Raw genomic sequence first — 18,797 nt, 5'->3', positions numbered from 1 at the left:
AGTTTTGCTAAGGTTTATTGACAGAGAATTTACTGTGAACTAATTCAGAACATCCTCAAGTAAATGGTTGGCATTTAATTCTAGATCAGAGGATATCTTACTATCAGTCACAATACTTATGTCATCAGCAAACGTTGTAAAATTGCTTGCTTTGTTTGAGGACAATGGTCGGTCATGAGTAATAACAGGGGACCAAGGACAGAACCTTGTGGAACTCCATATTTTACTGTTCCCCAGTCAGACTTTACCCCTCCTACGTGGCTATTGTTACCATCTAGCACTGTTTTCTGTTTTCTGCTCTGTAGGTAGGATTTGAGCCAGCTGCCCATTTTTCCTCGGAGTCCATAATGGCATGCTTTCTCTACAAGTATTCTATGACTAACACAGTCAAAGGCTTTAGACAGATCACAAAATATGCCCACAGGCAATGTCTTTTTGTTGAGGCATTCCAAAATGTTATTTGTAAACGAAAATATTTCTTCGGTTGTGGAGATACCTTTTCTGAATCCAAACTGGTTTTTACTAATTATTGCATGTTTTTCTATGTTTTCTAGGTGATTAACTATTCTGGCATGTATTAACTTTTCGAGAACTTTAGGAAATGTCCTCAAAATAGAGACAGGCTGGTAGTTTGTAACATCTGAGGCATTGCATCTTTTGTAGAAGGGCTTTACAATAGCATATTTCATCCTTTCAGGGAAGATACCTTGTTTGAGAGAGGCATTGAGTATATGAGCTAGGACTTCATTGAACTCATTGCAGCAGGCTTTTAGCAATTTGCTAGAGATGTCGACAAGACCAGTTGAATTTTTTGCTTTTAAAGAAATAATGGTTTTTCTTACTTCCTGTACTGTTATGGGGGCTATACCTATCTGCTCTACGGAGTTTGGAAAATGACCTTTCAGTATTTTTAATGCTTCATCTAAGGAGCCATTGTGTCCTGCTTTCTCAGCAACACTTAGAAAATGCTCATTGAAAATTTTTGCCACAGTATTTTGATTTTGTATATGTCTATCTTCATTATTGAGAACAATGTTTTGGGACCTACAGGGGCAATTTGCACCGATCTCACTCTTTATCACTTCCCATACGGTTTTGATTTTGTTACTAGATTTATTAATTTTTGAGTACAGATACAAACTTTTTGACTTCTGAATAATTTTGCTTAATACTTTGCAGTATTTTGTATAGTGATTTAGCTGGGTGTGGTTGTCTAAATTTTTTGTGTCAGTGTACAGTTCTTGTTTCATTTTGCATGAAATCTTAACACCAGTGGTTATCCAGGGCTTTTCGGTATGTTTTGTGGTTTAGATCTTGCATATCCTTTTTGGGAAGGTGCTTTCAAATCCCAGTGTCACTTCATTACTGAAAAAATTGTACTTGGAATTGCCATTTTCTAAATTATACATGGGTGCCCAGTCTGTGGCTTGGTGATATGTTTTAAAAATCTGGGTAGTTTCTTCATTAACTGTCCTAACTGTTTTCCAACAGGGGCCACTATCATTCATTTAAATACTTGTGCTGTTTATAGCGAGTCTTTGTCCATCATGGTCAGATAGACCATTCATGACATGCATCACCTATTTTGGTCTGGTCTATAAATATATTATGAATCAGTGTGCTTGTACATGAAGTTATTCTAGTAAGTAAACTAAAAACAGAAACCAGATTATATGTGGACATCAGATTTTCTAGGTCTGATCTGTCTCTAGAATTTATTAGAAAGTTAACATTGAAGTCCCCAGGCACTATCACATTTGTTTTGTGTTTGAATATGTATATTAGGAGAGCATCTAGCTTATTCAAAAAGAGACTAAAGTTCCCTGAAGGTGCTCTGTATACTGTGACTATTGATATATGGGAATTATTCAAGGACAATTCTGTGGCACACACTTCCAAATGTTGTTCTGGACAATAATTGTGCACGTTAATTACTCTACATGTAATATCATTTTTAACATAAATGGCAACATCTCCTTTTTCTTTACATTTTCTGAAAAATGCTGTTGCAAAGTTATAATTGTTTATTATAAGTGTTTCTATACCAGAATTAATATGGTGCTCAATAAAACATAAAACATGGGCATAATCTATACCTTGTGGCTCATGAATATTGATTATAAGCTCATTGATTTTACTACTGAGACCTCTAATGTTCTGGCAATAAATTGCAAGTTTTTGTTTATGACAAGCAGTTACACTCTTTTCTCTAGAAAAGAAGTTTCAATTGAAGGTCTGGGCAATGTATTTTTTCTACCCATCTCTCCAAATTAGCCTGTTTCCACACACTTGTAGATTGGGAAGACGTACTTTTTTCTTGTTTTTTCACCATCCAGTTGTCCAATGTAGTCTGCCTATATCCATTCCTGCAATTATTTTGTGTACTGGTACACTCTTCAATCAAATCTGTTTCTTTTGTGTTCACATTGTTCCTTGCTTTTGCAACTATGTCAGAATTTATAGTCACTAAATGATTTTTTCCACGCCAGTTAAGGTGAAGACCATGAGTGGTATAAAGTTCTCTGCCAGATTTGTGAGTTTCGATCCTATGAGTATTTGTAAAATTGCTGCAGATATCTGCATAATATCAATTCGTTGCAATTACTGCCTTGTTTACACATGAGGATTGTAATAAGTTGTGCCTGTGTGGAATATCAACTACAATTACGTTGGAATGCTTCAGGTGGTTTAGAGTTGATTTTAACCCTGTGGCGCATAGTGTCCACTACAGTGGACAGCTGTTAATGGTCACTTCTTTGGCAGGCTGAAAATGCACACAGTTCAAAAATGGTTCAAATGGCTCTGAGCACTATGGGACTTAACATCTATGGTCATCAGTCCCCTAGAACTTAGAACTACTTAAACCTAACTAACCTAAGGACATCACGCAACACCCAGTCATCACGAGGCAGAGAAAATCCCTGACCCCACCGGGAATCGAACCCAGGAACCCGGGCGCGGGAAGCGAGAACGCTACCGCACGACCACGAGCTGCGGACGCACACAGTTCACTGCAGTGGGCACTCCCTACTGGTGTTGTGTCCTGCATGCATTTGCAGCCTCAATACCCATTGAAACCGCCAGAGAATTGACCATTAAAAGTTGTCCACTGCAGTGAAATTCATGCACCACAGGGTTAAGACATTAGCAGCATGCAAACCTTCGTTATGCGCAACGTCATTTGAACCACCGCAGATCACGATGTAGTCTTTGTTCGTTATCTTTCGAGCAATATCGGTTATTGTTGAAAATACTTGGTCAATGCGAGCACCTGGTTTGATATAACCTAGGGCATTTACCTCTTTGTTGGCATTTATTATTTCGTGAGCAGCACTTCTAAGATGGCTATCACCCAGTAAAAACACTTTTCTTTTGACGGCATTTGTTGTGATAGTTACAGTTGCTGTCTTCTTGAGTGTTGGAAACACATTACTTTTGCACAATGTCCTTTCCATGGATTGTACTCCCTGGAGTAGAAGATCACTAGAAAGACCAAAGGAAAGATGGAATCCCAGAGGACTTGAAGATCAGAATAGTGTGTGATTGGCGACAGAAGGCACAAAACAGAATCCAGTGGAAGAGGAGACTTGTAGCTGTGCATGGTTGTATGGGCCTGATTGTGTAAAGTAAAGTAAGTAAACTTTCTGTAGTAAAAAAAACTTCGACAACTTTGATCTTTTTCAGTTTTTTCAAAAAAATCTCAGTTTCTTGTGCTGCTAGTACTTTAGCACCTATTTCCTTTTTAAAAGAGCACAAAATTCACTACAAATTTGATAACTACAGTTTTTTTCTGCTTCCAGTACCAAGGGTGCTACGTTTCATCAGAAAGTATCAATCTTTCAAATTTTGTACAGAATGGCAAGAAATGTAGTTTTTGAACACTTTTGTTTCAGTTTCTGTTCATTTAGCAGAAATATAATGTATATTATGTTATATATTGGAACTGAACATCTCACTTTGTGGTATTGTATTGCCTTATGTGCAGTTGTGTGATTCCTGGGCAGAATCCATTGTGATTTGTAAATCACTAGTTGTAGTTAAGTTTCAAGTTGTTTCAGTCCTGACTGATGCTAATTTATAAAACTACATCACTTCCTCATTGTGTTGTATATATTAAATAACGAGCAACAGGAAACTGAATTATTATTACCTGGAATAAACAAACCGACATAGGTAAACACACAGAAATAGATAGCTATAAAGAAACAATGCAATACAAATGAAACATAGGTAGCTGTATTATAATTAAAAAGGCATTAACATGTATTAACTGTTAATATTATCACTTCTGGGTGCATAATACTTCTGACAGCGTACTTAAACCTTTGGCCCACTTGACATGGATATATTAGTCACTCTGACATGTTGATGTTCCTTGGTGTCACCAGAAATGCCTTGAGTAGTGGAATCAGAGTAAGTAGATAAATTGGGTTCCAGAGTGATCTGTTCTTACAACAGTGAGTCAGCCTCTTCCATTTTGTTGATTTTGATGTCCATTTCCACGATAATTTCCGTAAAATCTACTACTTCTTGGCTTTCTTCATATAAAAATTCTGGTATGTTTTCACAGTTTTCCCTGCTCCAGTTCTTCTAAATGGAAGAACCCTCCAGTTCTTCCAAATGGAAGAACAATTGAAACATACTTTTCTGCAGGAGAATAATCTGCCGCAGCTCAGCTTACATGAGCTTGAAACAAACTTGAAGAACTGACTCAGGTGCTGGATCTTGGCTCATTACAACAGACCTTGAACTGTGGTTTCTAAGAGCCCTTCCACGTATCTCAGGAGGTTTCCAGTTTCCCATTCAACTTTGTGCTTGCTGGTAACTCCATAATGAATGATATAGCATGGAATCCTTTGTGGGTGGCAGCCTTGCAAGATTCAGTTTGATTTTCATGGAAGACTTGGCAAATAGTTGCTGCTGCAAATCACGTAATGTCTGGAAATTGCTGACATCGTTATTTCCTCGTGGGTAGCATCTGGTTTGTTGAACATGAGAAGTGCTGAATTTAAGTGTTCATTTTTCTTAATGTGTTACAAAACTTAATTTTTTCCTTGACAAAGAAAGCAGATTTTATATCACGTTCACTAACAGCGTGAGAGAGAGGAGAAAAAAAAACTTGTTGTCTGCACTTCCTCTTTCTGGCTTTATTTTTATTAAAGATAAATTTTTCGAGCCTTCTCCGTGATCAGTCTTGAGCACAAGGTGGTCAACGTCATCTCCCCATATGGCCACACTTCCAAAATCGTTAGTTCCTGAAATTGCAGTTGTTACAATCTGCCTGGTCTACCTCAGTGTTACTCTCGAAATTCCTTTCTAAGAAGTGTGATCAGGTGATTTCTGTTTCATTCGTTATACAAACACTCGTTTTAAGGTACTTGATTTACTATCTCTGCTTCAACAACTAATTCAGCTGCTATTGTCTGCTTAATAACAATTGCTATGCAATTTTTCTTATAACATCATTCAGCTACAAAACAGCAACTATATGCTATTAGTTAGCCTTTTATGAAAAAAAAAAAAATAATCAAACAAACTTCACCCACACAGTCTAACCTGACTGTGTTAGTAGGAAGTGAATGCAAAGTCAGCGATGCTGTGTATGCTGGCCATGTTGCGAAATGAGATGGTCAGTTCCAATGTATAACATACCATATAATACATTTCTATTTTATTAATGGAAACTGAAATAAAAGGGCTCAAAATTTACTGTTTTGTGTGAAGTTTGAAAAAGTATAAAAAAAAAAATGAAGTGTCATTGGTATAGAGTGCAGAAAGAAGTTGTGGTAGTCAAATTTATAGAGAATTTTGTGCTGTTTTAAAAATAAAGTAGATGCCAAAATTCTGGGGGCACAAGAAACTGAGACTTTTTGAAAAACTGAAGAAAGTCTGAAATTGTCAATTATTTTTGAGTACAGAAAGTTTAGCCAACATAAATTTTGTTGGCAAAACTGGGTTTTACCATCTTTTAACCATATGAATAAATTTAAAAAATTAAATCCTCTACCCTACCTTTAGGCTTTTTTCCGACACTTTGACTGGAGTGTTGTGCTTCTAACTTGTTTAGTAGTAGTTTGTCATCTACTATGTAAAAAACCTTGGACAAGTCTAAGTATGCGCCCCTAACAAAGACCTCCTTGTTTCAAGTACCACAGCCCATAAAATTTAAGGGTTAATGGGCCTGAAGAGTACCCTAAATATTGAAGTCCTGAATGCTTACAAGGCAATGAAGGCATCAGCTTTTACAAACTCATTTTCTAGTTTAGAGACAACACACTGGGCTCTACATCTGCTACATCTGGAGAACCTGGCCTCAAATCCACACCTGTGATCTTGATTTTATCCCTTCAATATTTAATCCAAAGGAGAAGATTCTCTTCTTTGCCTTCTACTGAAATGGATGGAACTGAAGCAGTGTGAGGTATAGAGTTTAAAATGTATGCTTGATAAAGTTTCTTGGACTAAAAACAAAAATCAACAAGAAAAAAATAGGTTGCAGTAAAGATAAGAATAAGAGATGAGGATTTTGAAACTTCCTTACAGTTGTGTGGGACTTGGTTATAGGATTCAAACCGAGAATCATGTATTGCAGTACCACACCGCCTGAGCTATTCAGTAACAAATCACAAACCACCCTTACAGCTTCAGTTCTGTCAGTACCTCTCCTACATTCCAAATTTCACAGAAGCTTTGCTGCATAGAGCCTGTGAGATTAGCACTCCTTGAAGAAGGAATTTTGCAGAGAAGTGACTGAGAAACAACGGAGGGGTAGTTTCCAGAATGAATTTTGCATTCTGCAGGTGGAAGGGCATGAGCTGTTGGTAATTGACTGATGAAAGATGGGTTGACAGAGAGCTAATACAAAATAAAGACAATTCAAAGCAGAAAAAAGGCAGATTTTTTGGGGGGTGGGGGGGGAGTCTAAAACAGAGTGGCGAAATTATGACAAACTAAAATAAAATGGAGAAGATAATGAAAATGGAGGCAGGAGGAGTTAAGATCAGGTGATTTGCAAGAGTAAAACACAGGCTCATGAGACACTAACCAAATTATCAGAAAAGTTAGGAGTGCAACGAATTCAGTTAACATTCTGCTATTGGCACATGGTCATGGGAATTGATCAGCAATATATCTGAAGATTTCTTGGTGAAAGACCCAATGAGCATGCTAATTAATGAGCTCATTTCAGTGTCTCCAGCTTGTTATATTACTTAAAGATATGATTAATGCACCAACGATCTCAGTGTGTGCTAACATTTCCAGCAAAATTTGATTATAGGATGCAGAACTAGAGCTTTAGTAGCTCTAACCCATGCTAACAAACAATGTCAAGATTCTCAGTGCATGTTACTTCAACAAAACAATAAAACATGAAGTTATTTTTAAAATTACATTTGTTGTCTATCCCTCAGGCACCTTCCAGTGTACTCCTCAAGAGGAGTTCTCCATACCAATACTGCTGTTGGAACAGCAGTTCGTTTTGTGTGTCCAGTGTGTGGCAAGAAAATTTCGACTAAAGGCAATCTGAAGGTACATCTTGAGACACATCGACCCAAAGGAAAATATGGCTGTGATATATGTGGAAGGGTGTAAGTTTACTGTGTAGCAGGTAGCATTTAGGTAAAGTTATCTAGTTTATTTTATTTGTAGATCATGATATGTGGACTATGTTTGCCTTTAATGGCAAATATCATTTTATTGTGTATGTTACATGATATTAGATATGGACCCAACTTAATTTTATTTAGCTAGATGATTAATGGAAAATCTCATATAAAGATGTGAAACAAATACTAACAGAGAGATAGAGGGGCTGGCCAGTACTTACCTCAGCTCAGTACAGCCGATAGATACACATAAAACAGAACCGAAAATTTACATTCCTAGCTTTCGGAACAAATGTTCCTTCATCAGGGAGGAGAGAGGGGAAAGAAAGGGAAGAAGGGAAAGGAGATTCAGTTACTCACAACCCAGGCTATGAAGCAACAAGGAAAGGAAAATAGGGAGGGTAGCAAGGATGGAGGCATGGTTGTCAGAGGGCTTCCCTCTGACAACCATGCCTCCATCCTTGCTACCCTCCCTATTTTCCTTTCCTTGTTGCTTCATAGCCTGGGTTGTGAGTAACTGAATCTCCTTTCCCTTCTTCCCTTTCTTTCCCCTCTCTCCTCCCTGATGAAGGAACATTTGTTCCGAAAGCTAGGAATGTAAATTTTCGGTTCTGTTTTATGTGTATCTATCGGCTGTACTGAGCTGAGGTAAGTACTGGCCAGCCCCTCTATCTCTCTTTTATTTAGCTAGGGATGTTCTGTGTTTTACTACCGAAAGTATGAGTTGTGGTCTGTTTGTTGAGCTTTTTCTTTTTGCATTCTTTTCACTCTTGTAATCTGCAAATGTAACTGGGGGGACATTATTTTAGGAAGTACATTGTGGAAAGAAGCTTACACAGCAGTATATAAGAAACAAAAATGAGACGTGTGATACCTGCTTGGTTGTTTATAACAAACACATTCATATAATTCTTTCAGTAATGCAAACATTATGCTCTTTCTAATCTCAAGGTTGTAAAATTATGGTCCAGTAGTTTGAAATAGAAACATGCAGTGTTCTATTAGAGGCTGTATTTGTTTTTTATAATTGTTTTGTTTGTTATGTATTTTGACATATTATTGTAAAAATATATGCATACCTGTGTCTTGGGTGCCATAATGAATGTGTTGGGGAATATTAGCTAGAATTGTTTCAAGTTTTTTTTCTCCATCCTGTTTTCTCAAATTTCTGCTATTGTAGCTTTGTACAGTTGGGCTTGAATAATCCATTGATGATTTATTAGTTGGTACCTTTTTTTGTATTGCAGATTCAAAACTCAGTCTAACTTATACCGACATAAAGAGTACCATGGAGGTGTACAGTTTCCCTGTGGTGTCTGCGGCAGGGTTTACCCCACAAATAGTACATTGAGAGCTCACAGTATTACACATAGTGACTTAAGGCCTCACGCTTGCCCATTGTGTGATAAAACATTCAAACGAAACCAAGACCTAAAGGTGAGTGATAAATAGCATGTAATTATATACTATTTCTCTTATAGCTAGCAAGGTGGTGCCATTTGTTTGCAACATACAAAAGCAATTATGGGTGTGGAAGTTCAAAAACTGTCTTACAAATTACATGTTTAACGATCTGGACTTTTTAGAGTAGAGAAGTTTCTTACTCTTACAGAGACACCATAAATGCAGCTGCCCTGTTGTCCAGATACAAAATTCTCTTTCCACTTTTTACTCTTTACCTGTGCCAATTTACTGCTAGCATGTCTCACATAGTTGGGGACAGCATTTTCAGTTCATTTGTAATTTCTGTTATATTTTGACAGAAGTGTGAGCTGCTGCAATACTTGGTTTATGCAAAACATTTAGCAGGGGCAGTGAATGATGACATTGCAGTGTTGCATATTTTCAATAATTTTACATTTATTTGCCACATTTTCTTGTGGTCTTATAGACATGTCCTCTAAAATATTTTAAAATCAACAATCTTTGCATGTTCTGCATTATAATGCTTTGTAATGGCCCAGTAAACACTGCTGGTCTCAGATCACACTTGGGAGTTATTTCCTTACTGCAACTCCCCAACTGACAATGCGCCACAGTGTAATTTCAACAGGTACAAGTCTGCAGCTGTATGTAACAGCAGGTAGAAACATCGCTTGCATCTGCCCTGGTGATTATAGCATACTTGCAAATCCCCTATGGGAAAACAGTTCCAAATGTCACTGTTAGATTGCACCACAATGTGAAGATGATTTCATCCCTGCTTCATTGCCTCTCGCAAGAGCAATTTTTTTTTGCATACTGCTAGGTTATGGATTTTATCATATGTCAACACCGTTATTTTGTCAGCAATCATAAATGTTTTGGTTCATTTACAAACTTATAGTGAGGACTGTGTTAGGGAGGAAATGTTTACTTGTGAATATAATTTCATTTTACATTTTTGTCAAATGTAAATAGAGCTTAGTGCCAATGTTGTTGCATAGTGACAGGGTATTGTCAGTGTTAGGACATTATGTTTTTGTTTCTCTTGTGTTACAAGTTTTGTGGTGATTTGAGGTGATTGTTTTGATTTCAGATAGCTCTTGCATCATGTGACTTCCTCTGTTCCTATTTGCTGATGGCACTATATTAGATTAAACTGCAGTCATCATATTTCATATATTTTGCTTTCTTGTATTTCGGTGCGTGATCGTAATAGCGTCTATTTATTGTAATCTGCACATGATTTTCAAAACACATATTTTGAAGTATAATTTAGTGCAATGGCACCTTGGGATGCAGGATGTGGAGTTAAAAAATCCTTCCTTTCTAAGTTTCTTATTTAAAAATCTGACAGTGAAAACTTTGCTGCAGCACCCAGCTTCAAATACTATCAACTGCCACGGTCAGTCGCTGTCATTATATGCTGTTAGTTTTGGATAGTGGAAGATCGAGAGGGAAGTGTTCTTTATGAGTCGGTACAGGTAGAGATTGTCACTGTTGTCGCTGTCTGCAAACAGCTACAGACTGTGTTGGCAACAGGTGACAAGCCTCAGGCCGTTGTGTTATTAACAGATATTTCATAATGGGCTGTCTCTGATAGTTTATACTAGAATAAGGATATTTTTACCTGTAGTATGGCTCTTTGGTAATATTTTATCTATCTTTTTCAATCCAACATGGCTTGGAGCTACAACTCCATTTTCATGGATTATTGTTGTTGTTATGAAGATGATGATACTGAAGTTTCTGGCACCACATCTGCCTCAGTTTATTGTCTAGAAGTAAATGTTCCACATAGTTGTTAATTTTTTGAGAAAATTGATTCTGATAAGAATAATGAACTAGTAAAGAATTACTAGTACACTACTGGCCATTAAAATTGCTACACCAAGAAGAAATGCAGATGATAAATGGGTATTCATTGGACAAATATATTATACTAGAACCGACAAGTGATTACATTTTCACGCAATTTAGGTGCATAGATCCTGAGAAATCAGTACCCAGAACAACCACCTCTGGTCGTAATAACGACCTTGATACGCCTGGGCATTGAGTCAAACAGAGCTTGGATGACGTGTACAGGTACAGCTGCCCATGCAGCTTCAACACGATACCACAGTTCGTCAAGAGTAGTGACTGGCGTGTTGTGACGAGCCAGTTGCTCGGCCAACATTGTTAAGACGTTTTCAATTCGGTGAGAGATCTGGAGAATGTGCTGGCCAGGGCAGCAGTTGAACATTTTCTGTATCCAGGAAGGTCCGTACAGGACCTGCAACGTGTGGTCGTGGATTATCCTGCTGAAATGTAGGGTTTCGCAGGGATCAAATGAAGGGTAGAGCCATGGGTCATAACACATCTGAAACGTAATGTCCACTGTTCCAAGTGCCATCAATGTGAACAAGAGGTGACCGAGACGTGTAAACAATGGCTCCCCATACCATCACGCCGGGTGATACGCCAATATGGCGATGACGAATACACGCTTCCAATGTGCGTTCACTGTGATGTCGCTAAACACGGATGTGACTATCATGATGCTGTAAGCAGAACCTGGATTCATCCGAAAAAATGACGTTTTGACACTTGTGCACCCAGGTTCGTCGTTGAGTACACCATTGCAGGCGCTCCTGTCTGTGATGCTGCGTCAAGGGTGACCGCAGCCATGGTCTCCAAGCTCATAGTCCATGCTGCTGCAGACGTCGTCGAACTGTTCGTGCAGATGGTTGTTGTCTTGCAAAAGTCCCCATCTCAGCGATTGAGACGTGGCTGCACAATATGTTACAGCCCTGCAGATAAGATGACTGTCATCTTGACTGCTAGTGATACGAGGCCGTTGGGATCTAGCACAGCATTCCGTATTACCCTCCTGAACCCAGCGTTTCCATATTCTGCTAACAGTCATTGGATCTCGACCAACGCGAGCAGCAATGTCGCGATACATGATAAACCGCAATCGCGAGAGGCTACAATCTGACCTTTATCAAAGTCGGAAATGTAGTGGTACGCATTTCTCCTCCTTACACGAGGCATCACAACAACGTTTCACCAGGCAACACCGGTCAGGTGCTATTTGTGTATGAGAAATCGGTTGGAAATTTTCATCATGTCAGCACGTTGCAGGTGTCGCCACTGGTGCCAACTTTGTATGAATGCTCTGAAAAGCTAATCATTTGCATATCACAGCATCTTCTCTCTGTCGATTAAATTTCGCCTCTGTAGCACGTCATCTTTGTGGTGTAGCAATTTTAATGGCCACTTTGTAGTTACCTTTGTTTAGCCACAAAAGATTATCTTCTGTAGGGGTAAAAAACTTACACATTTGTATTTATGGTTCAATGATTTGACATGTTTAGGTCTCTGACTTAAATGACATAATTTAATTTATGATACAGAGAAGTTTCAAAGTAACAAGTATATTCTTTTTCTTTTTGTAACAACTGAAATAAAAGTAGTTTAAATTATTCATAGCAGCAGAAGTTAAAAAGATTTTGTGTTTATTAGCATACAGGGTGACCCAAATTACTTGTCTCAGTGTTCTACTTCATATGTCAGAGTATTTAATTAGTCAGTATTATAATACTATTTTAGTTTATGAAAACAAACAAAGAGAAATGGAGTGATAGACACTGTGTATGTGTAAGTATGTATGTATGTATGTATGTATGTGTGCGTGAGTGAGTGTCTGATCTTGATGTTATAATTAAGTTAATCAAAAAAATAGCCGCAAATATGGATACTTGCTATCCATAGTTGACCATCTTCGTAAAACGTAGAAAAGAAGTTAAATAGAAATGAAACGAGGCACTTATTAGCAACAGCCAAAAAATATACTAAGATATTGCTGTGCCTGTGTTATTCCAAATTATGATGTAATGTTCCTTCAGACATTGTTATCATTCCATTATATGGCTGATGGTTGTCCATTTTCACAGCTGCATGTCCGAAGGAAAATCACATTGTAATTTGGAATAAAAAAGGCACTGCATTATCGTATTTATCAGCTGACACCAGGCAAGCGACTTTAAAGTAAAATGTCTCGCCTGTGCGGGAATGTACATAATGGATGTATGAGTATGGGTTGTGTAGACACATGATTGATGACAGTAAGGTGACCACTATGATAAGTGGGAAATCTGGGTTTGAATCCTGGTCCGTCACAAATTTTCATTGTCGACCTTCCATTATACAGCTGATGGTAGTCCATCTGAGTACAAATGAAAGCACTGCCAATGCAATGCCTTTTTATACCTTCTGTATGTGATACTACCATCATCTGTATATGTGCACATCGCCATCACATGACTTTTATCACCTCGGTGTATTTGGAACTTTTGTTGACGCAGAGCTTTCTAATCTTGATGTACACCAGATATCTGCCCTTACTCAAGGGTGAAGACAATTATCATTTTGGGCTCTAAATGGATCACAATTTTTTAGAAGTTCTTTAACACATTGACAGCCAAGTGCAATGCAAGAAATGTCATACCTGATGTCCTGGCCACTGGTGCCCACTAAGAGTTAACTTGTAGGACATGAGTTTTTGCATAAAGTCAGATACAAAAAAAAACATTCATAGCAAATGTGCGTGATTTACAGGTCTTGGGCAGGGAGGACAGGTATGGCAAATTGTCGGGGCATGCTGGAACAGAATTTTTATTTTCACAGTTAGAATAAAGTAACAGAAACGTCCATACAAATATTTTAGCTTTAAACTTAAAATGTATAGTTTGTGTTGCTAATGGTAAAGAAAATAAAGTTTTTTTAATTGATGATTTGTCTTCAAGCATTCTTCCACACAAAGAGCTGGCTCTTCTTCACAAATGGGACCCAAGTACCACGATTCACGGCGTGTTTTTTTTTTTTTTTTTTTTTTTTTTTTTTTTTTTTGTTGTTGTTGTTGTTGTTGTTGTTGTTGTTGCATGCATACTCTGCACGGCTTTGTTGGCCAGACAGTTTTCTTTGTGGCAAATATTGCCTCCAAATAACGAAAACTGTCACTTGGCCTGATTTTCCTCTGGATGTCTGGCATCTATCCCCAATCGATACCTGAATAGAGCTTTCTGTAAAAGCTAGAGACTTGGTGCTCCTTTCTGCTGTTTGTTTAAAATTCCAAAGGGCATTATGCAGATAAATTTCCATTACATGTAGAGCAAACTTTTTCAGCCGTTTAGTAGTTTTTTGCAATGCTGAATAATACGACAGCATCTGATCTGACTGGTCAACACCTGCCATGCCACTGTTGTAGTCTCAGATTTTTTTGGTTTCAAGGCAACACTGCCATTTCAGTTGCGACGAGCTTCCACTATTTTGGTATGGTTCGTGTTAGAAGGGGTCAGGACTTCACTTTTATCCTTCCATTTGCAAACAAAAACATTGTCATTTCTTTCCCATGCCATCTGATCTTTCTTCAGTTTCATAGTAATTAATGATGTTAGGTTTTCCTTTCTGTTGTTAAACAATTTTCCATACACATCGGTTTTGTAAGTTAACAACAGTTTTGAAAGTGGTACAGAATTATAAAAATTGTGCATATGGAGCATGTGTCCTTTGTTCAAGGAAACTTTCATCAGGTGTAAAACAATTTCACATGCATGATCCACCTCAATCTGCTCCTGTGACCTGCCACAGTACATTTTTGTTTTGAGAACCACAGCACTAGATTCAGAGTTCATAAAGTTTTCTCTGTACATGTGTTTCTTGTTCTTGATATACAGGCAGAAAAATTACAAAACTTATTGATTCTTCAAAGCAGAGATACTGGTCTGGAACTCAATTATTCCTCATGATGCTACTAAAATGGTAAAAACTGCTCTAATTTTGTAGAGACTCATTAGATTGCAATGAGTTATCTGAGAAGTGTAGATATCTCAATAACAGCTGAAATCTGTTTCTACTCCTAACAGATTTCCAGAACATGACAATGTAAACAGGACTTGTACTCCAGAAATGTTCTATTGATGGAAAACAAGAAGATTCCATGTGCAGCAACAGCCCCAGAAATACTTTAGTTTCCACAACATTTATCTCTCTCCATTTCAAGAGCCTGGTTGATCTTCTCCTCCCATGTTAATCTGCTTCCTAGCTTACATATGTGTTTGTTTGTTCACATAATGACATTAGGAAATCTTTGAGAGAAAAAAAAGAAACAAATCAGCAAATACACTGACACCAAAGTTTTGTAAGTATAATTTCAATCCCACATTCTTGTTGAACAGAAATACTGATGGATCTTGAAGGATGTCACTTCACTTGTCACTACTATTTGTAGTGCCTGCTATTAGACCAACCTCATTTTCTTCATTGCATTTACTTTTGTCTGCCTCTGAATCCTCACTTGAATGTGGTTCGTAGAGACTTCCACAATCCGAAAATTCATCTGTAAACTTGTGCCATTCCAGTTTGTTATGTTAGCTAGCTGTTAAAGTTTTACATCACCCATCTAGAATTTTTGTAGGTCTATTAATTTCAGTGAAGATTGTTGGTGCTACTATAATTGCTAAAAGCTTTGTGGAATGACGTTTTAAGTATATTCTTTTGTCCTTCAACTTAGCCATTTAATCTTATTTTTGCTACTACATTTAGAAAATTATTGTTAAAAGTATTTGCAACACCTAAATTATCTGTCACAACATTGTTATTTAGTGTAACTGCTGTGGTATCTTGTATACTGACTAGCTGTCCTGTCTCTCATTTGAAAATATGTTACATAGTTTCAATGTTATTATCTGCATTATTAATTTTTGTTAGGACACACATACTTCTTCACATTTCAACAAGTTCCCTTAAAATATTAAAGTATTTTTCTAGTATGCAAGTAATGCTGAATCTTGGTTTATTCTGACTTTTTTATAAATTTCTGTCTTCCTCTTTTATTATGTTTCAGTTCCCTTAGTTATCTATGGTTCACTTACTTTTTTAACAGATCTTCTGCATAGGCTTTTATGAGAGCAACATTGAATTACTAACACAAATTTACAGTGGAATAAATTGAACTTGCCATTTTGTATCCTGTTCTTATTAACAAGCCTCACTGCTTTGTATGAACGTGTCTCAAGGCTGTGAGCTTCTATATTGCTTATTTTCATTAATTGTGCATCATAGATAGTCCGTAACAATTAGATACACATTAATTGTTTCAACCTGAGCACTATCAGTAAAAATGTTATCAGTGTTCTACTATCTTACTGCACATGAGTTGGAATGTTGACTACTGAAATTTGATTGAAACACCCAAGTAATAACTACAGTTCATTTTTCTTGTCTATATCTATTATGAAATCTGTATGTGGCAGTCGTAAATAATGAAAAGCATGAAATAGAGGCAAGCATCAAAGCTGCATCCAGAGCATCATACACACTTAGCAAACTACTGTCATATAAAAATTTTTCAAGAGGAACCAACGGAAGAATATATAAAACCATAATCAGAACATAAGAAATAAAAGATTGCGAACAACATGGGCAGAAGAAAGGAAGGGACTTATTGGGGAGGAAATGAGGGAATACTGGAAAAATAGGAAACAATAACAAAGGAAGAAGAGGAACTGAAGTTGTTAACATGATCCTAGTTGGTCAATACAATTGGGGGGAGGGGGGGGGGGGGGTAGAGATATCAGACCACTATTACTATATGGGGCAGAAATATGCAGAATAGATAAATACATGGAGAGAAAGATAAAAGTTATTGAAAATAATATCCTGCAAAAGATATTTGGACCAATCTATGAGGGAGGAGAATGACAAAGAAGGAAGAACAGGGAGCTCAGGGAAGTATACAATGAACCAGATTTAGTTGCGAAAGCCAAGACAAGAAGACTAAGATGGGCCGGCCACGTCTATAGAAGAGAGCAGGGATCTTTGGTGAGAGGAGTCTCGGAGAATAAACTGGAAGGACGAAGACCTATAGGCAGGCTGAAAATGAGCTGGAGAGACCAGGTTGCCAAGGATATCCAGGTACTAGGAGCAAGGAAACAAGACACCAAAGACAGAATACTGTGGAGGCCAAAACCAGACTATGGTTTGTGGGGCAAAGGCAGTAAAAGTGAGTAAGTAAGTAAGTACATGGGGTAGTCAGATGAAAATGAGAGAGAAGGAAAAAATGTAAGTAAATTGCAAATTATATCAAAAGTAATCACAATGACTGTTAATATATGAGGGTAAGTCAATTATTATCCGCAAAGTAGCTATAAAATTTTATTACAATCAAATAGGAAACTTACAAGAACATCATTTTTTGACATAGTCCATTGTTGTACAAGATTCCTGATGCGCTCATAAAAGAAGGTTCTCGTTTGAGCTGCGAGCCAGGAATGCACCGCTTCTTTCAGTGCTTCGTCCAAGGCAAATCGACTGCCCCTTAATGCCTGTTTGAGTGGACCAAGCAAGTGATAGTTAGAAGAGGCAAGATTTGGACTATATGGAGGATGAGTTTCTGGAACGTTTCAGCAGTGTGGGCAGCAGTATGCGGACGAGCATTGTCATGCAACACCACCACAGCTTTTGAAACAATCCTCGGCTTTTGCTTCGAATTGCAGGTTTTAGTCTGACAGTAAGCATTTCACTTTAACATACCCTGTTTATTGTTGTGACCCTTTCCCCGTAATGTTCCAGTATTGGACCTTGTGCATCTAAAAAAAAAAAAACATCAGTTTTCCTGCGGACGGTTGGGTCTTGAACTTTTTCTTGCATGGCGAATTTGGATGTTTCCATTCCATACTCTGCCATTTACTCTCCAGCTCGTAATGATGGATCTGTGTTTCATCACTAGTAATAATCCTGTCTAAGAAGTTGTCCCCTTTGTTACCATAGCGATCCAAATGTTTTTTGCAGATGTCCAAGTGCATTTGTTCATGCAACTGTGTGATTGTTTTGGGACCCATCTTGCACAAACTTTATGAAACCCAAGTCTGTTGTGGATGATTTCATAGGCAGAACCCTGACTAATTTGCAGACGATGTGCCACTTCATCAATAGTTAATCATCTGTCTAAGAGAATCATTTCACGTGAACACTCAATGGTTTCTTCATTTGTGGTGGTAAACAGTCGTCCGGTTCCTTCATTGTGCGTAATGCTTGTGTGACCATTTCGAAATTTTTCAATCCATTCATAGACACTCTGTTGTGGCAAAACACTGTTCCCATACTGTCCCGAAAGTCTTCGATGAATTTTGGCCCCTGATACGCCTTCCGATGACAAAAAACAGATCACTGAATGTTGCTCCTCTTTGGTGCAAATAGACAGCGGAGCAGCCATGATGAACAGCACAGCAGTGATAACGAAACTAACCTAGCAGCTTGAAAATTGCAAACATATAGCAACAAATGAACAAAGCATGTGTCATCAATGTAAAACTGCAATACTACCAAAATAAACAAAAACATAACTAAATTGTGGATAATAATTGACTTACCCTCGTATTTACCCCATCATGAGATGAGATGGTCAGTGTCTTCATGCAAAAAGTTTGCAGCTGCCTACAGAACCATGATTGCACCCAGGCATGCACCTCTTTGTTCAAGGCAATTTGACGATCAAGTATGTCTTTCTTAAGGGCTCCAAAAATAAGAACGTTGTATGGGGAGAGTTTATGACTGTATGGAGGATTTGTAAGGACTTCCCAGCAAAAACTTTGGCAACATGTGGGTGGGCATTATCCTGCAGCAGAATGATGCCATCTAGCGACATTCCTGGGTGTTTCGACTTGATGATATGCTTCAATTTTTGCTAAATGTCCACATGGTTGTTTCAAGTATACTGCAGAA

General features: G+C 37.8%; 1 protein-coding gene across 1 annotated transcript in view; it reads left to right on the top strand.

Moving 5' to 3' along the window:
* Nucleotides 1-18,797, top strand: part of LOC126173611 (zinc finger and SCAN domain-containing protein 2-like) — a 116,442-nt gene that overhangs the window by 55,381 nt on the left and 42,264 nt on the right. The window contains exons 5-6 of the mRNA XM_049920970.1: nucleotides 7,413-7,589; nucleotides 8,855-9,044. Of these exons, the coding sequence (XP_049776927.1) occupies nucleotides 7,413-7,589; nucleotides 8,855-9,044 (367 nt within the window). The remainder of the gene's footprint in view (nucleotides 1-7,412; nucleotides 7,590-8,854; nucleotides 9,045-18,797) is intronic.

This window comes from Schistocerca cancellata, chromosome 1 (assembly GCF_023864275.1).
Source record: "Schistocerca cancellata isolate TAMUIC-IGC-003103 chromosome 1, iqSchCanc2.1, whole genome shotgun sequence".
Lineage (NCBI taxonomy): Eukaryota > Metazoa > Arthropoda > Insecta > Orthoptera > Acrididae > Schistocerca > Schistocerca cancellata.
The sequence above is the reverse complement of the archived record's forward strand: the minus strand, read 5'-3'. Positions and strand labels throughout refer to the sequence as shown.